This window comes from Crocodylus porosus, unplaced genomic scaffold (genome assembly GCF_001723895.1).
Source record: "Crocodylus porosus isolate Cpor-Errol unplaced genomic scaffold, CroPor_comp1, whole genome shotgun sequence".
NCBI classification, from domain to species: Eukaryota; Metazoa; Chordata; order Crocodylia; family Crocodylidae; genus Crocodylus; species Crocodylus porosus.
In genome coordinates, this window is record NW_017728909.1 from 42,784,199 (window position 1) to 42,804,723 (window position 20,525).

The window sequence follows — 20,525 nt, forward strand, 5'->3', positions numbered from 1 at the left end:
ACTACAACAAACAAAAAAAATCTAAGTACCTTGCCTATGTTTCCCCATGTATTTTTAATTTCAAACAAATTTCTCTTTTACTCCACTGAAGAGGAAATTTAATTTCTTTTGTGTCTTGTACAAAAGCACAAACATAAAGTTGGCATTTAACTGCAAAATGAATAATAAGGGCCACTTTGGGATATAACAAAAGGATACTATGAGGAAGAAAACCCTAAGCCCTATCATCTCCATCAGTAAGAAAGAAACAAAACGAATACTTGGAATTAATTACTTTTAATCTTTACAGAGTATGTTTCCCTTAATGTCCCTTAGTTTTCCTTAAAGATATTTTACAGAAAAGGGACTACATAGTAGAAAACCAAAGTCCACGGATGGATGTAAAGGTCTCATTCCTTTGAAATCAATGCGTGTTGTGGAGGCCAGATATTTAGTCTCCAGAGAGAAGAAATATATTGCTTACAGGGCACTTATACTCACCAGTCCATGCAGCAGCAATCTTGTTGGCTTTGAAGGAAGCCAACTGTCCTGCTGTCCCAGCCAGAGGTAAAGAATTGCATTGGTGACCACTAGAGGGAGGATGATTAGGAATACCATAAATTGTGGGCAAAAGGCACCCATGATGAAATCACCTGGGACCACCCAAATATCCCCCACCACTGCCAATAGAAAACAGTCCTCAGATACTGCTATGGCCTGGGAAATATCATCCAACTGTGAGCTATCTGCTAGAGAAGGGCTACCAGTACGCATGCTTTGTTTTGGTAGCTGGAGAATAGAAGGTCCTGGCTAGGATCACATGAAGCACGCATACACCAATTCCTTTGTTACAGATGCCTTCTATTTGCCTTCTGATTCTTGTTCATTTCATTTCTTAAATCATCAGATGTCCATTATAAAGAAAACTTCTGTGAAAAGCAAACATCTTAGCTTCAAGAGAATCTCAGGGAAAGCATCTGCAGACAGAAACTCACTGTGCCAGAATGTACTGTTTTAATTTTAAAAATCCACACAAATTACATGAGGTTGAAAACATATGATAATCAAAATATTTTCTTTCACCAACTTAAAGCTTGATGAAGATCTGAAAAAAATGTTTCAATTAGTTACTGAAGCAAAGCATGTTATGCAATCCAGCTTACCCTTCAGATCGGTTGTCTGGTACATCTCTTACCTCCAGCACACGTGGCAGAACATTCTGACCAGGGCAGGTGATTCCATGCAAAGCCAACTTCATTGTCTCCACTTCCAGTGCGAGAGATGGGAACATTAAATTTATACCTTAGCCCCAAATTCTGTTCCTGTAGTAAAATCTGCAGTTGAAAAGAACTGGTTATCCCATTAAAACAGGCAAGCAGAGAGCAGCTAAAATGGTATTTTTAATCTGAGTGTGTGTTATATATTGTGAACAGAGAAAGTAGTAAAAATGCCACAATAGTTCATTCAGGTCTTGCAGAAAGAAATCTCAACTAATTTTTTAAACACACACACAGGTTTTTCTCTTTTGCATGAAGTGAGATTTTCTTCCTTCAAAATTTTCCTTAAGGCCTGAAATTGTGAATTTTCATTGCTTTTTAATATACTAACACTTCCAATCATGCAGTTCTCATAAAATTCCTGTGTACTTCATGACTTTCTCAAGGCCCGAAATAACAAAAGACCATGTTGTGGCTGACTGTACAACTGTTTAAAAAACTTTTTCCATCCTCCATACTGAGTTCTTGTACAGGGAAGTATCCACACAGTGGCTAGGGAGCTAACAAGGATCTCACCTGGTTATATCTTAGGCATTACTGTAACAACAAAAATGATAATTCAATTTATTATCAACAATAGCTCTAGGCTCCACGAAGGTGCAGAAAGTATGGACAAGATGGGCAAGCACAGACTGATGCCCTGAAAGGGAAGGAAAGCTCCTGCTGCAAGCAGTTCATCACAGATCCCAACATGGAACTACGCAGAATCATCACTAATTCTTGTTGTTTACAATATATCCTCATACCACCTGCCCAACACAGTACTGGCAAACAAACAAGCCCTGAATCACCAACATGACAACATCTTATTACTGCCACTAGCTTTTACCATATGTATTAACATAACTCTCAGAGATATTTTTACTCTGTCCCACCTCCAGTTACAGTTGGTTAAGGCATCTGTACCTCTATAAGGGAGAAAAGTGTGGAAAACTTTCAGTAGGGAAGTCAGTAGTGTTGAGCAGCTGAGAAAAGCAGATATGCAGCAGGCAGCAGAAAAAAGAACTCTACTCAAAGCAAAATAATTTATTTTAAAAAAGCCACACAAATTACTATAGTCTTAACTCACTTTGCAGAACACTACACACTCATAACATGTTTAAACCTACTGAAATTTACAGGGCTAGTGATGGAAGAAGAAACTACTCCACACAGGTAAGAGTACCCACTCCAGTACAATTACCTCACCTTATACATTGATGCTTCAACATAAGGTATGGGAAAACCGTAAGTCTAGTTCACAATTTCATAGTTTCATAGTGCTTAGGGTCAGAAGGGGCCTAAACAGATCATCAGGTCCAACCCCCTGCCCCGGGCCGGTACAGGTGCTGCGGTCATATCATCCCAGCCAAATCATATCACGCCTCCTCTTGAAGACTCCCAAGGTAGGAGAGAGCACACCTCACTTGGGAGCCCATTTCAGAGCCTGGCAACTCTGACTGTAAAGTAATGTCTCCTGATGTCCAGCCTGAACCTTCTCTCTAACAATTTCTGGCCGTTATTCCTAGTAACCCCGGGTGGTGCCTGAGGGAACAGAGCCTCCCCTAATTCTCACTGGTTCCCCCTGGTGAGTTTGTAAACTGCCACCAGATCCCCTCTCAGCCTTCTCTTGTGGGGACTGAATAGGTTCAGGCCCTTTAGCCTCTCCTCATAGGGCCTGCTCCACAATCCTTTGACCATGCAAGTGGCCCTCCTCTGGATCCTCTCAATGCTACACATCCCTCTTGAAGTGGACGCAGGTAAATTTATGTTACCATTGCTCTGAGGACCCATGAAATGCATTAGACTAGATGGGAATCCTTATTTACACTTCTTACAGCATCATGGAAATAAATTAGTTCATTGCTTTGTCCTCTTTTTCACCACCATAGCTAACCCATATGTATCCAAAGCCCCCCGCCCCAAATTGGTCAAGTATTTTTACTCAGTTTTACTCAATTCATGGCCCCAAAACACCTGGAACATAAATGCATAGTTTAGAGTTCAGAAAGATATGAATTGTAACTTTACCATGACTATCAGATTTTCTGAAGTGGGGCCTAAAGCCTCCAAAGATTCAGGTTCATCTGTTGGTCTCTTGTAATGGAAAGCTGTCCCAGCAACATCAAACTTTCTAGGCCAGTCAATAGTCCAGGCACCATTAATATAGTAGTCATCCTCTTCAGATTTTAAAGCTTAAAAAAAAATACAAGCCACCTAAAAATTGGAAGCAGCATTTATAATAGAGAAGCCATTGCAAATTAAGCTACTAATCTGACAAGGTGTATGTGAACTTCAGTTGTATACCACTATTTTCAAAGCAATGTAAAACTTTTCCTTGGAGTAGAGTGGCCAGTATGGCCCAGGGAGTTCTACAATACTGACTCTGACTGTCATCATCTTCACTATGCAAGTGTGATCTACAGAGACTACAAAGATCAACATGTACAGCCATACAAATCAAGATAGAGTAGTGCATGCTACAATTGTATCTCTGCTGAGGGGACTGGCAATCTGCTCTTTTATATTTAAAAATTAGACATGGCCCTTAAATTCATGACAATTTGAGAGCAAAATTCGAACAAAATTTATAACCCATGCCCTTAAAGTATGACAATCAAAAGCATAACAAATAAAATAATAGATGGAGAAGTTTCAAATCTAGCAGGCGTAGTCTCAAACAGGCCCCTAGCATGTGCCTTCTTATCTTTGACCTTTGCTATTCAACTTTAGAAGCATGCACCCAGAACAAGTATGTTATTCAAAATAAAAGACCTATTCTCGACCCAGTTGATTTCTCAGTATCCTTGTTGTAAGGTCAGATAGTACGGAAGATAGTTATCTGTTCAATCGTAGAATAAAAATGTGGCCTCTATTTTAGCATTAGAACAAGTCAGTTGGACATTCTATTCCAAGTGAACAGACAAATTCAATTACAGTCCATATTAAGGTTAAGCAGAATATCTACCTTTTAATAAGAAAAATATCAAGTTGCTGAAAATAATTTATGTCAGCAGGAAGTTAGTAATAAATACCAATACCTTAGTCAACTTTAACTTAGTAAATGAAACATTGGCTATTTCTTTTCTTAACATATTTGGTTATTTCATCATAAGATGTTATCAAGAGAGCACTACATGTAGAATATCTATTTCTTAGTGAAGAATTAAATAAAAGTTCCAGCAAATCTATAATCATATTTAAGTCAGCTTGAAACAAGATTTTTTTAAATAGAATCTTCATTTTTTGACAAAAGTAAGCAAACGGATTCTAGATACAGTGTTATAGCTGAGAGGCTTTTTATTTTTAAAATGCAAAATAGATTTTTGCATAGCCAAAGGACTTACTTGGAATGCTCATTTGAGACTATTGACCTCCTTGGTTAAGGTCATGAATGGGGTTTACATGTGCTTGCCAGCAACATTTGTCTATAGTAGCAAGTGACAATTCTAAAATAGAAGGCCAAATCATGGAATCAGTGTTTATGGAGGCAAAACTCTCAATGACCTTAATAAGAAATTCAGGATTTTGCTCACAGCTTATAGGAATAAGGAATAAGGTAAGTAACTATCACGGGCCAGTTTTCTTTTCAGTTATGTCAATGTACATCTCACTCCATAGACTTCATGGGAGTTATTTTAGAATGATGTATAACTGAGAGAAGAATTTGGCCCTCAAATTTTCACTCTTCCAGGTTTCCTTAGCTGACTACGAGGGGGTTCTAAAAGCAGTGAACCAGATAAGAGAAAGAGAATGCAATGCAAAGAGAAGAGCTGTATTTAGGAGTATATCAATAGAGATTTTTGTGGCCAGTATCAACAGCTAATTTTTAAGGAGGCATATCAACCAATCCCAATCTGGTTTCCTATATGCAGCCTGGCAGCTTGAAGAACAGTGTCCAGCTAGTAAGTCTGTCGTGGTGGAAGGGGAGAAAAGAGAAGGGGCGTGGGGAAGGAGGGGGCAGATCAAGGTCCCTGTGGTGAGGGAGGGAGTGGGGCTGGAGCAGGGGCTGCCCAGCCAGGGCGGGGCAGGGCATGGGATGGAGCCATGGCTTGTCCAAGGAGCACAGGGAAGGGAGGGCAGCTCCTGCTGCCGCATGCACCCTGGGAGGGCATGGGGGACATGTGCCCCATGATCTATGTAGGACAGGGCAGGCTGCCACTGCAGGCTGGGGCTGAGCTGGGCCCAGCCCCCACTGGGAAGAGCCCAGCACAGCCCAGTCCTAGCCTAAAGTGGCAGCCCACTCCACCCTACACAGATCCAGGGGCACATGCTCCCCACCCCCCCATGCCCTCCCGGGATTCATGCAGCAGTAGGAGCTGCCTCCTCTCCCTGCACCCCCTGGATGAGCTGCAACTCCATCCCATGTCCCACCCATCCCTGGATGGGCAGTGCCTGCCACAGCCTCGCTCCCTCACTCACCACAGGTGCCTTGATCTGCTCCTCCCCATGCCCCTTCCCTCCCCACTCCCCTCTTCCACCATAACAGACTTACCAGCTGGATGCAGCTCTCCATGCTACCAGGCTGTACTCCTCGCCACCTACGTGCATGCACAGGGCATTTATCAGCCACATCAAGCAAAAAAAGTTAATTTCTGATGCAGTTAATTTTCTTTATGTCGGTGCCAATCTCACATCCAACCGATATACTGGTGCACCTCTAGATGTATTTATTATGTAGTTTCTCACAACCTCCCATTCAGTCCCAAACTATTCAAACTACCATCAAACTCTTTTGAGAAAAGAAAGAATAAGTTATTACATAATATAGTACTAGAAGAAAGCAGCATTACTTGCAGTTACTCATCTATTTTAAGTAAGCGTATGAAAATTTAGTAAACTAGAATTGGATATCAAAAGTTTGTTAAGAATTTTTCTTAATACTTCTTTGATGCTATGCTTCCATATAGCTCTATTTTTTACCTACTCAAAATTCAAAGTGTTCAATCACTTTAAATCACCAAGACAGCACATTTAAAAATGGAGATGAGGAAAAAACACAACCTGATATAATGGTTTACATTTTTAAATCTCAGGGCAATAGTCAATTTTTAAAAAATATCCCTGCAGGTTTTTGTTTCACAAAATAAAGCAACATGTTTGTCCTTCATTTTCAAACAGATTTGTAAATAAAAATGTTTTTCAAATAATCTTTATATTATTTTAGATACTGAGGGAAATTCTTTACAAAATAGATAAGGTTTGGTGCAATTTGCACCTGAAAAATGAACTTCAGTAGCTAAAAAGAATACCTATATTTCAGTTGATTTATATACTCAGGAAAATAGAAATACAAGTGCCTTAATTTGTATCTATGTGCCAACTGTATTTGTATTAACATGTTGTAGACTTTACAGTTGCAAACTGCTCTTTTGAAGTTGGTTCTTAACTTGAAACATCTGTGCTGGAATATCCTGTAATACCCTCCCCACTGCTTGAACCATTGGTTGTGGGATTCAAATGCTACTTTACTAGCAATGCATACTGACATATTTTTGGAGGGAATATGATGTTGTAACTGATTTCCGGGAGAAGGTATGGTGCCTCCCAAAAAAAAAAAGGATGGAAGCTAACAGTCTTGCTGAATTACAAGGGGAGAAAGAAGCTGGCATTGAACACTAACTACAGCAAATAGATAAATTAGCTCCAACCCAAAACTGCAAGGTTAAATTCTCTCCTACACATCTCTGTCCTTCACAATCATTTGTGTCACTAGCTATTTGAATTCTTGTGAACTAGAGACTGGCAAAGCCTAGTCAGTGATCTGCTGCCTAACCAAATAAGAGCTTTTGGGAATGTCAGATCATTAGGTTGCTGGAAAACTGACTCATCTTTTTTTTGGAGCATTTTTAACTGAAAAATGTGTTCTCTTTTATGTTTTTGAACCAAATATTATGCAACAGAGGTCTGGGAAACTTCTAGGCATGAAGGCTCTCTTGTGCTCACTCCATAGGCCTGGTTTGCACATCTGGCCCCAGGATTGGGAGAGTGAAAAGTATGTTCCAAACTATGTTTAGAGAGGAAGGAGATATAGGAAGCTTGGATTATATTCTCTGCTCCATCGCTGGTAACCTTGAACAAGCTGCATAGTTCCTTTATGCCTCACTCTCTCCATCTATAAAATGTTAGTGATAATACTACCCTACCTCACAAAAGCATGGTGAAGATAAGTACACGGAAGAGTGTAGGATGCACAGAAACTACGGATATAAGGACATGCAAATACTTCCCTGCTCCTGCACTAAACACAGCTTAGCCAGACCAGAGAAGCACTTAACAAAACAGTAAGCAATTATTTAAGCTCCTGTATTTAAACCAGCCTCTTACCAATGTAGTTCTTTGACATTGCTACTTCTTTTATTTCAATATGAACTGAGCCTCTTGGGATTTGAACAACTTCCATGTACCCTATAAAGGAAAGGTAAACCTTGTTATTGTTATTACCCTTCAGCTTGAACTTTGAAACTAGCATCTAAAAAATTATCCAGTACTAATACTTTACATCTGAGAATCTGAGATCCACTTTTATATGAGGCAAGATAACTGAACACTATTTTTCATGTACCAAAATGGAGAACTTTCTAATGGTTGGGCATATAAGAAATTTTAGGAAAGGGCTGGAAGCTTCTCTGTATTTGTCCACATTTTTCACATTAACAAAATCTTAAGCAAATTAAAGTACTTTAAAGAGTACTTTATTTTACACTTGTTGAAATCAATTACTTTGTTCTGTTTAATAGTCAACTCGTAGTTCAATCATTTAGTTCTGAATAATTGTTGAAAGGGCTTTATTAGTATTTTAAAACAGGGGACTTATAACTGCTTGTTCTGTTCTTGCTGTTGTTTTCATAGTGTCTCTAGTTTTTATATGCCTCTAAGCACTGCCCCTTCCAGTCAGGTGGCTCCCCAGACACCCACAGGGATTTCCCCTTTGCTCAATGGCCAGCTCGCCCTCTGCTGCAGCCCCACATAACAAATTTAGCTAAATGCACTCTCTACTTAGAAGTGACAGACGCCTGTCTCCCTGTCACAAAAGGCAGAGAGATACAGGTCCAACCCCACTCTGGAGGAGGAGGAATCTAGAACATGTGTCAATGCTTCCTGAGTGAATGCCCATGTAGCAAAACACCCAGTTTTTCTTCTTTTTTTTATTTTAAAATGCATTCCCTCCCCTTTCCCAAACATTTCTGACTTTTTCTCTCCCTCTCTATTCCCTATAGATAAGTATAAGTGAGCTCAGACTTAGGATAAGCTTTAAACATTTTTATTTTGGTAGCAAGTTTTTGGTCTTGGATATCCACTGTTTTATATTGTATTATTATTAGGTTTGTATTGATTCTTACTGTTGTATATTGTATTATTATCATTTTCATACTGATTTGTATTGTTTCATATGGATGTTGTATGGTTTAGGCCTTTGTTTGTAAGTGAACCAAAGTCATGTCAAGTTTCCATTTTATGTGTCAAGCCTCCATCTTGTGTCCTCTGCCTGGGGGATCCCATGTTGCAACTGTATGAGTCACATACCCCTCCCATGTAAATTGGTTCCTGGATGAATGAGAACAATTGGGAATGATTGAAATACAATGGTAGCAGGCCTCTACTGAATGGCCTGTAATGACTGGGCCATCACCTTGCATTGATTCATGCAGGAACCACGGACCTCACCCAGGAACAGAGACAAGCTTTTGAAAGACAAAAGACCCTGCAGAACCAGCAACTCTCACCATTACAGACACCCAAAACTGCACATCTGTGCATGGAGCACACATGCTCAGTACGCCAGGGACTGAACCTTGCGTAGGCATGCCTCCTGTCACTAGAATCACACAAGACAGAACCAGTGGGACACCCTCTCTATCTGGACCAATACCATGCCACACCACCTATCCACCCAGAGGCCCTGCCGGCGACCCCTCTCTGAACAACACCTACTGGACAAGGACCTCTTTCCAGCCTGGATAGGTAGATATTACCTGCACACCTCCTCCTATAATTTGGACTCTCTCTGTCTTTCTCTCTCCTCCTGGACTTCAGTGGACTTCAGCCTCTGCACCAAGCCTCTCTAACCCCTGCTGCCATTGTGTGTGTGGGGGAGAGGGTGCAAGGGAACCAATAAGACATTGTGTCACCATCTCCCCTGTTCAATAAAACCACTGTCATTTGCAACCCCGAGTTGGGTCATGTTTTACTGAATACCAGTCCCTTCCTTATCTTAAATTCCAGGCTCTCTCTCTCTCTCAGCTCCAGCCCCCATCCCTCACCACTAGTTTCCCGATCTCTTCTCAATTCCTACTGCCTTTTCCCTGTGACTTTCTGCTGCCTTTCTCCACTTTCCCGCTGCCCCTGCCGCCTTTCAGTCTCTCCTGATGCTTTTCCAGTGATTTTCTGCTGTCCGTTTCTCTGTTTTCAGGCTTCCCCCATACCTTCTGTAGTCATCCCCTGCTCCCTGCCGCTTCCCAGCTCCTCATGGCTGTCCTGCAGTTTTCTCCAGCCTTTCTCCAGCTCCCAGCACCTACTGTCACTCCCTGCAACTTCTCTAGCTTCCCTGGAGCCATCCTCTGGCTCCCCACATTCAGAGCCCCTCTTTAACACCCACACTTTCCCTTGGTCCCATTTTCCCTCTCCCCACCTTTTCATCTCCACCGTAGCTCTGACTCCGGTCCCAGCATCTATGCCGGCATGCTCCCCTGTCTGTAGGCTTTGGGCATTGTCTTTTAATCAATTAAGATCAATTAACCTAAAGTTACCCCAAGCCTCAGTTCTTCAGCCCAGGCCCCTCTAGTCTACAAATTCTAATCCTGATCCCAGTGACTTTCACTCCCAACAACTTTCACTCCCTACACTTCTACTTTCTTACCTTAACCTTTCCCCAGGTATCCCAAGTACACCAACCACATACATACATACATACATACATACATACATACACACACATCACAACACCCAACTTAGGAACTCACTTGTGTGTATGTGTAGGTGGATGGTATGTGTGTGAATTAGTGAATACACACATATATACATATATAGATATCATTGGGTGTGCGTGGTATATGAATTAATAATCCACATATGTGTATTGGATGTGCAGGTGTTGGTAACTGGTAACTGATTCTGTCTAAACTTAGTGTGCGTAGCATGTATGGGCTTAAACTGGTGATAGGTGTGCATGAACCTAAACTACTTATTTTGAACGTGTGTGTATCTGAGTTGCTAGTGTGAGTGTGTGTGTGTTTGTGTGTATGTATGTGTCTGTATATATATATGGCATTGTGTGCATGATATACGAATTAGTGATCTGCATCTAATTTTTGGGGTGTATAGTGTACGTGCTTGAATTGGTGATAGGTATGCATGTGCCTAGGCTGGTTTGGATGTGTATTGGTTTGGATGTGTATGTGCCTGAGCTGGTAGTGTGCGTGTGTATGCACCTAATTGATTTGTGTGTTTGTATATGTGCAATAGTGTCACACCCTCCTGTCTAATGGCACAATATTGAGATCCTGAGAGTTGGCCTAACCCCACAGGGTAACACCCTAACCATTAAGACACTGAGCTAAAACTGTAAGAGGTGGGGGGGCTTCTTCTCTTCCCTCTCTTTGCAAAGCCAGAATTTTGGGACTTGCACTCAGGTGCACATTTATGGTGTCATGAATCTCCACAGCCTACTAGCCAGGCTCAGAAGGTGTGTAGATGCTTGCATTTTCACACAGCACTTGGAACAGGATTGCAAACTCTGTAACTGCCAATTTTGGCTCTTAGGCCAGCTGGGTAACTGCCAGCTGAGAGAATAATGTAAAAGAATTCTGCCCAAAATGTCAATAATTTAATAAAGCTTTGAAGTAAAATTTGGCAAAACAAAATCATCTAATTAAACAAACAATGAAAGCCAAGAATAATATAAAATCAAAATACTAAACAAGAAGTCAAATGTCTGAAAAGAAACTATAGCTACAATTCTGAAGTTTGATGTGTATAGTGGACTGCCATTCCAGGGTTTTTTTGTGGTCTCAGCAGTCCATCTGTACAAAATGACTCACAGGAATGGAGCCCATACATACCTCCTCTGGGCAATGAATCATTGAAGAAACCTTCAATGGCTTCACATGTGCTCCCATCTCCTCCACATACACGACATCTATCCTCCTTAGCATCAGAACCCAAAATATTATCACAACCTACATGCTGAGAAGAGATAAGGTAAAATAAACGTTGTAGCAGGAAGTGATTTCCTGGGCCACTATCTGAACACAACTAATACATAACTTGGCATTTTTAGTATCTTTCAGAGAAAAATCTAAGTGTTTTAAACATACCACTGGATTACATCTTAAAACAATTATCATATAGTATTAAACAGTGTCCCAAAATATTATGGATCTGTCCAAAGGGTTCCCTTCCAGCCCAATGATTCCATTATAATTTTGTTCTACCTTTATTCCTTTGTTAAAGCAAAACTGTTCTGTATTGCCTTTAAATAGGTGCTTAAAACAAGTATTGCTGTATTTCTGCTTCTTTAACCTTTCCAACTTCCCCACCTTTGCTCTCTTAACCTATAGAAAAAGCTTTCAGTTAAATAATAACAAAATTATAATAAGTACTTAAATCTATGTGCTCACTGCAAGATCAAGCAGACTGAAAGGTTGAGTTAGACACAGAGAATGTTTGCGTATAATCTGGATATGATTTGTGTAGAATCTGGATATGATTTTATCTTACATCTATTCTACAGCATCAGTTCTACAGGGAGATATTTATCTTACTTTACCAGTCAGAGATAATATGCCAGAATAACAGTAGATGATGATGATAATACCTAGTGTTTTATACTTAGAGTGTAAAATAGGTCCTATAGAAGATAGGCTTGAAAGAACCTCTGCAAAAAATCATGAAAGGGAAGAAAGTCATTAAAGTTAAGAGCTGATATGTTAACGGGGTTATACAAAGCGAGTATCTACAGGCATACCTCGTTTTATTGCGCTTTGCTTTATTGAGCTTCGCAGATATTGCATTTTTTACAAATTGAAGGTTTGTGGCAACCCTGTGTCGAGCAAGTCTATCGGCGCCATTTTTCCATCGGTTAGCATTTTTTAGCAATAAAGTATTTTTTAATTAAGGTATGTATATTTTTTTTTAGACATAATGCTATTGCACACTTAATAGACTACAGTATGTGTAAACATAACTTTTATATGCACTGGGAAACCAAAAAATTCGTGTGACTCGCTTTATTGCGATATTCGCTTTATTGCGGTGGTCTGGAACCAAACCCGCAATATCTCCGAGGTATGCCTGTATATGGAATGATCAGCACATCATACCCTTATGAATTAAGGAATTGCCTCTTCTAGAGAATTGGAGAAAATAGACGCCAGGAAAAAAGGGAAGGCTACTTAGTAATAAAAGACAAATGGAACAGAATGAACACTGTAGTTCTATTTTTTCCGATAATTATAATATGAAGAAGAATCAAATCATCTCCACAACAGACCAGATGGCAGACACGTGGATGTAATTTATATTGGGCTTACTGCCTGCAAATACTATTTTTCTACCAATGTGCTTGAAAAGAATGCAGATGTGATAACAGAAGTTAAGAATTCAAAATGTTTTCAGTATTTGACAAGTTAATAACTAGGCCATGAAAGCTTTAGTTTTCTTACTGATCAGAAAAAACACTGATCAGGCTAAAATAGCTCCTTGCCTAATCCTATGGGGATAAACCTAAGTTCTATTTCTGGCAATTTAGTAAATAAAGTATTATCTGTAAGCAACACAAGGCTCCTGTATTTATTACATCAGCATTCTATAGATCATACCTTGTAATTTTTTTCTCAATTCAGCAATGAAATACATGGCAATTTTTTTTTGCACTTATCAACTTTGACCCAATCAAAAATAAATCTTGTAAATATAAAACTTAGCTCTCCTTTCAGCAAAGTGCTTAAAATAAGGTACTAGATCGAGTGAAGCTGGAAGGTTTAAGTTACCTATACTATTCAGATATTTAAATATATGGATTAGGAACTTCACTGACTTTAATGGAAGTACAGCACTACAACTATACCTTTAGCAGAATTAACCCTCTATCTCTCTTCATGTTCCTGTAATGTATACTTGTTTTATGCTCATTCCAATGAATTTGAACATATTCATTGGTACATATGAAACACTATGAGGTGATCGATAGGTACTTTACAAAATGTATTCAACCTTGCATTCTCCATTGATGCAGATATCCAGTGAATCAACATTGCACTGAGTTCCATCTATTACTGCAGGGGCACGTTCAGTGTAAAAGTTGTAACCTTCAGCCAAACAGTTTAATGCACATGGTTTAACCCCACCTAGAAAAGCAAAGCAAAAGAAAAAAAACAAACCTGTTTAAAAGCCTAGAGAAAATTAGATTGGTCAGTAGTCTCATCTCTTCTCACCACCCACAGATTTTTAAGACTTATTTTACTGCTACTTGATTCTTTCTTTCTAAAATTATTATTTCAGCTTATACCAAAGCATCCTATAGTTAAGTCAAGAGTTAGGTAACTATAGTTATTACTATATAACTATATTTATAGTTAAAAGATTCTCTAATGCTACTATAACTTAGTGAACAATTTAAAATTAATAAAAATATTATTTAAAAACTCTAGTACCTACAGTACAGTTATGGAAATATATCAAAAGGTATGCAATATGCTTAAAAAGGTGAATAACTTTTGGAGCACTAGAACCTGAATTTAAAGGGACTATACCTGTTCTCTCTTTTCTTGATGGCTTATAAGACTGTAGGTTCAATTATTTGTGGAAATTAATGAGTTTTTCTGATTGCCTGACTTTGAACAAAATCTGTTACTTAAATATCCAGGGGTACCTGCAGACTTTAAAAAAATGGTGCTTTACTTTAAACTCCACTCATTCTCTTGCTGAGCCCCGTGCATACGCAGGAGAGGCAGTGCATTACTTCAACCTGGCTGTGCAGCATCTATAAAGATTGGGTGCTTTAGTGGGGCTTTTTTGGTGCTTTTATCTAGTAGTTGAATGAATCAGCTTTAGCTAAATGCCAAAAAGCCCTGCTGAAGCACCTGCCTAGGCAGGGGATCAGACTTGATCTGCTGAAGTCCCTTCCAACCCTAACATCTATGAATCTATGAAGTAATGTGCTGCTTCTTCCACTAAAGCGTTTGGGGCAGGCAAAGGAGGGGCAGCATCTGCAAGCAACTTAGGTGTCCTTATTTGCACTAGCAAATAATTATGCCATCACAATTTGATTCACTTAGTAATCCTCACATGTGCTATGTGCCCACAGCTCCCACTGATTTTATTGAGAGCTAAAGAGGCTCTGTTCTTTGCAGGATAAGGCCCAAAATTATATGTACATAGAGAAAAAGACTGAGTTTAAATATCAGGCCACTTGAAACAGTATCTCACACAAGCACTAAAAAAATTATCTTAAACAGCTAAGTAACAACAAAGGCATTAAAACTGCAAATATTAAGCAGAATTCTCAGCTGTGTAAGGAGTAGGCAAGAAACAAGTTCTTGTACAGAGATAATTTCCTTTCTTGTTTTTCATATCCTTTTTATTGCTTACTATGCTAGCTGACATGTGGGTTATGGAATCTTAGAACTGCAATATGATCATTAGACAAGTGATTTTTCTTTAATGGTTAACGTCCACAATATTCTAAATCCATTAGAGCTTCCAGTATGTTTTAGATCAGGACAATCCAAGGTCTAAGCAGCCGAGGGCCGCAAGCCCCCTGGGCTACACTACACTTAGAAATCATTCCCACTCCCAGCTTTCCAGGCCAAGGGCTCCCCCAACTCTGCAAGCTGTCCTACAACACCCCACCCCATCCTCTTGGGTGGGAGCAGGAAGTGAAAGCCAGAGGAAAAAGGAGAGCCAAGGGACTCCAGCTGCTGCTGAAGCTGGAGCAGTAAAAAGAGTAGCAGCTGGGTGGAAGCCGAGAGGCCTGCAAAATAACCCCTTGTGGGCTACATGCAACCCATAGGCCACAAGCTGGATAGCCTTGTTTTAAATCAAAAGATAACTAACATTCGTAAATGAATGTTAGTTGGAAAGGTATTGAAGAAGGCTGCAGATTAATAAAGACTGGGGAAGTGACCAATAATGACGAGTACAGGTCATTGATAAACATGCTACGGAATGGTTGGTAAACTGCATGCAGTTAAACGCTATGCATTTCAGCACATCTAGGGACCAAGAGGGTGGATTGGAGAACTATTTTAGGAAGAAACATGTAAAAAAAACTAGGGATTATTCTGGATCAGCTAAACATAAGCTCCCAATGTGACACTGGCCAATGGGGCTAATATTAAAAGAGGACTATCTAGCAAGAGATGGAAAAATAAGAGAGACTGGAAAATAGCTTCATATTGACAAGCTCCAGGAGTTTGATGTATTTAGCTTATCAAAGAGAAAGTTAGGGGGTTACTTCACCACACATACCTACCTGGGCTCTTCAAGCTAACAGACAAAGGTCCAATGCCCAGAAACAGAAGTTAAATGAATTCAGATTAGAAATAACATACAATAATTTAACACTAAAAATAATGACTGTAGGAACAATTTACCAAGTATTATGACAACTATCCGTGGTAAGAAATGCTTACACTAAGAAACAAGCTCTATTTCAAACAGGAATTAATGAAGGATGTCTTCTGGTCTGCATTACGCAAGAGGAAAAAACAGATAATTTATCAATATCCCTTCTGCTTTAAAACCTAGGGTTCTATGATTAGGTTTGTAAGAACACTGAGATGCAAGAGTCATCCCTACTACTAATGACATTTGTGAAATCAAATAGCAAAATCTTGTTTCTGTGTTGAAAAAAGAAATCTTTGCCACATAAAGCAAAAATGAAGAGAATAAACCAAAAGCTGCATCCCAATCCTATGTCATCCAATGTTTGACTCAAGTATGGAAAAATGTAAGTCATGAAAAATATCCACATGAAATACCTTCTTGAGCCTAAAAAAGTTAAATTTAATTCCCTACAGAATAATTTTATTGTGTTATTTAAATTCAGGAAGGATTCTCACCAGGTAAAGTTATATTAATTGCATATAACAATTTAAATTTAAATCAAAATATATTTATTTATATGCTATCAGCCCCCAGAAAACAAAAGCAAAACACCAGGACAATTTACATTACCTTTATGCTAACAACAAATTATGCTTTTAATCATGTCAATATAATCTCAGGCAATTAAGAGTAGAATTCAGCCTTTATTTTTACTAAAAAATTATCAAGACCAGACCTTGTGTCACTTCAGGGGCCCAAGTGATTAGATAAAGTATCCAATTGCCTGGAATGCATAGAGTGTGGCTGGACAAAGGGAGTGATTCCTGGCAATCAGGAGGAAATGAGAGCTGCCCAAATGTTGCTCCAAATTGTGCTGAGGTCAACTGACCTAAGGCTAGCCCTAGTATTCACAGCAGATGGTTCTGCAAAGTCAACATGAAGTAAGAACCCAAGTCTCTAGCCTACCTGATCTATACCAAAATCAATGGACCATCTTTCCCAACTTCACCTTCTATTTTAAGTACAAGAAAACCAGGAGGCCAGAGCCATGCCAGTGACTGAAGAAAAAATAGCAAAAGTCAGAGGAAGAGAAAGTGGAAACACGCTGCAAAGTTTGTAGTCCTGAGGCTACTTTATGCAAACCTGCTCTATTAGCATAAGTTAGATCTGCTGAGAACTGCTCTAGCCTATTCCAGCTACTAGCTACCCCAAAAAGATAAAACTGCAAAACCGAGGCATCCATAGCTTTGTTTCTGAAACTACAGTTAACATTTAGGCTAGGGACAGACATTCAAAAAGCCAAGCCTGAATTGATTCAATCTTTGCAGGTTAGTCTAACCTGCAGAGATAGAACCAATTTGCAAGTACATAGACATTCACTTTTGATTCAGGAAATACAGAAACTGCCTGCAGTGGCTCAGGCCAGAGGCCAGGGGGATGCTAGAGCAAGCCCTACTTTCCATTCCACAGTGCTGAGCTGAGGGGGTGGCATGGCCAGGCCCTGGTAGGATGCAATGGTTAGGGAAGGGTTTAAGCCCCTACCCTGACCTGCACCGTCCCCAGCCAGGGTATGCCTGGAGGGGTAGGGGGAAGCAGCTCCCTTTTTACCAGGCTTTTCCCCTCACCTCACTGCTCAAAGGCTGGGCAATGTTGCTAGACCCTGGTCCCTGGCAAGCACTCTGAGGCAAAGGTGGGGAAGTAGGGAGGGAGAAGGAGAGAGAGCTACTTGTGTGAACTGCATGCATGCCTCTGTTGATGATACTGAGCTTTTCAATCTCCCTCTCCCTGCTTCTTCATACTGTCTGCAGCAAACTGACAGGCACTGCATTCATTGCAAACCACATCATTTCTCACACCTCTCTCTGTCCCCTGTTGAACATTGACAGCAAGCCAGCACGGTGCTAATCAGAACACAAAGCTTATCAGCCCATCATTAGTTCAAGCTCTTCTTAAACAGCTATTTGGAAATATTTTTATGGAAGAATGGAGGGACATTACCAGCTGGCCTGCTAATTAGCCCCCAAAAGCCTAAGCAAACACTTTTCTGTCTGCCTTTGTTCCAGTGAGATTGGAGACACACACCTCTCAGCATTAGCTAGCATGGGGGTAGCATGACTGTGATCAAATGTTGCTGGGGTCGTTACTGTGGGAGAGGGGGGATCCCTGCCTGAGCAGCAAGTTGTGAGGGAGGCATGGGGTAGGGAGAAACCAGGAAGACACTGCTGTCTCCAGGCTGCAGTCTCCACCTCCTTCTTGGGCAGCTGGGGCTCCAGCTAGGGAAGAGAGATGGGGCTAGCCCTGCTCTCTGGAGCAGATAGCACAGGCCAGCCCAGCCCAGGGCTGAAAAGCATGCTCGGATGCTGTGGGACTCTGATTTAATTTAAACCACGAAGGCCCAGGGCTGAAAAGCATGCTCGGATGCTGGCGGACTCTGATTTAATTTAAACCAGGAAGGGGTCTGGGACAGAAGTTCCATAAACCTGTTTGACCCAAATCAGTTAAGTCTGATACTACATTCAACCAAGTGTTTCTTAAACCAGTTTTAGCCATTTTGAAACTGGTTTATGTGCACTGAACTTGTGCTGTGTTACAGGCTTAAACCAGTTTCTGATCACGTAAACCTGTTTATGTGTAATTTGTTCCCAGCCTTAAAGCAGTACCCATACTGTAGTTTACCATCCTGCATCTGATATAGGCAATAAAATTATCTAGTAAAGGGACAATATCTTTAGAGACTCAAAATCAGTTTTATAAAAAATATTTCCAGTTCACTTCTGAGTGAAACTTTCCCATACTGTAATTTGTGGAACTGAGTTGCAAATCAATGAAATTATTTCTATTATATTATATAACCACCAAATTAACTTATAGGCCCACTGAACTACATGTTGCACAAACTCATAAGAAGATAATTGAAAGAGCTTACAAAGTAAAAGACTAAAATAAGCAAGGATTAAAGGGAAGCTATACAATATGCAACATACAGAGCAGAGTGATGACAGGCACACATCTGGCATAAACTAAATCTAACAAATCTATTCCAATGTGAGAAAACTATTAGTGTTTTTACACTGCATTCAAATGCCCAGAATATCTGGCACAAAGAGCTAGGCTGAGTATTTTGCTGATGTGCAAGGCAGCAAAAATTCCACTCCCTACACAATGGAGTTTCTATAGTGTAGTAACTAAAGAAGTCTGTCAAAGTCTATTATGCAAGCTACCTTTTCTTCTCCAAGCCTGCACCTTCCATCAGCTCAGGTAAGGTGAAATCTATCTGGGTTTGTATATTATATTTTTTCCTGCTGTACACAAATTGCATACTGTGCTCAGTCTGCATGGTGCTGCCAATGCTGCTGATGGAAGATGGCTATATAGTACAAAGCGGTGTCCTCTTCTTACATAGCATTCCCTGAATCCAGACCTCCCCCTTTCACAGCTGACCCACTCCTATTCTATAACCGATATGGCCCTTCCTTTTAGTGAACTGGCATTTTTAATTAATGATTTTACAATATAAAAGATTACAATATTAATTCTATTATATCTTGATTGAGACTCTGTGTTTGCAAATGTCACTTTCTTTGTAATACATACACTTTCATACACCAGGCATATTTATATCTCTTCTAAGTAACACATTACCTCCAGTGTAGGGTTTCCAGTTATAATATTTTCCACGGAAAGGCATATTGTCAAAGTCTGCACATTGTTTTTCTCGAAAATCACGGGACCCTGAAGGACACGGCTAAAGTAAAATTAAAATAAGAGAGTTAATTTCTAATAAATCTCAATATAAAAGAACATGGCTATAATATTATATAGAAAATGGTGCTACAGTCCATCAAATTGGCTCCCTGCTTCATTTTGTGGATCTGACTCTGGCACTTGTTTTATTGTTTTACAACTGGTATTCAAACCAAAGTGTCTATTTTGTAAACTTAGGCAGGCATGAAGTAACTGAACTAATTTAAAGTTAAGTGTTACAACTCTTACTATATAACTTTACATACAGAATCATGTCACAGTTCACTCTGTAATCAATCCATCGGTTATCTCCTTATAAACACATGTAAAAACAGCTAAAGAAACTAAAACACAAGATCATTTCTGGTAACCGTTCCAGTCTCAGTTGCTACAGCTGTTCTCAGGGTTGTATTTACAAAATCAAGAATGAGATTAGTAACGTTTCATGAGTGGTTCTCAACCTTTTCAGAGCCAGGTCATCCTCCACAATTTTTCTGAATGTGGCAGCACCCCTGGGTGAGCTGCCTTATCTCAGAGATTCTCAACTGGGTGTTACTGCCACCAGGTAAAACAACTGTCCAGGTGGGGCAGCCCTTCCCAGTCTAACCCTGCACAGTATCTCCTGGAACCAGAGGCATTTAGGGCAGATGGAACTGCCCTGTGCACCTCTGTTTCTGGAAGGAATACTGTGGGAGATAAAGGGGCAGGGCAGACAGACACCAGGAAGGATTGTAGCACAAGCCAGCTTTCCCGCCTGCTTTAGCATTATCAGAAAACCCTAATGCAAGAAGAACATCCATGTATACTCCAGCTCCACACTCAGGGCAGTTTTACCTGACTACTACCATTGCTGAAGCACCCCTGAGGAAATTTTGCAGAACCCCTGGATCTTGTGGGACCTCAGGGTATATGGCACTCCAGTTGAGAACCACTGCATTACATTTTACAGTTTGGAGCTGTATCATTTAGGCTACAGACAGACATTACACCTAAACCAGT

At 40.1% G+C, this 20,525-nt stretch overlaps 1 protein-coding gene across 1 annotated transcript in view; it reads right to left on the minus strand.

Moving 5' to 3' along the window:
- Positions 1 to 20,525, minus strand: part of ADAMTS6 (ADAM metallopeptidase with thrombospondin type 1 motif 6) — a 346,787-nt gene that overhangs the window by 65,574 nt on the left and 260,688 nt on the right. The window contains exons 15-20 of the mRNA XM_019532140.1: positions 19,425 to 19,527; positions 13,449 to 13,582; positions 11,297 to 11,420; positions 7,563 to 7,643; positions 3,267 to 3,430; positions 1,175 to 1,313 (exon numbers count right to left, since the gene is read on the minus strand). Of these exons, the coding sequence (XP_019387685.1) occupies positions 1,175 to 1,313; positions 3,267 to 3,430; positions 7,563 to 7,643; positions 11,297 to 11,420; positions 13,449 to 13,582; positions 19,425 to 19,527 (745 nt within the window). The remainder of the gene's footprint in view (positions 1 to 1,174; positions 1,314 to 3,266; positions 3,431 to 7,562; positions 7,644 to 11,296; positions 11,421 to 13,448; positions 13,583 to 19,424; positions 19,528 to 20,525) is intronic.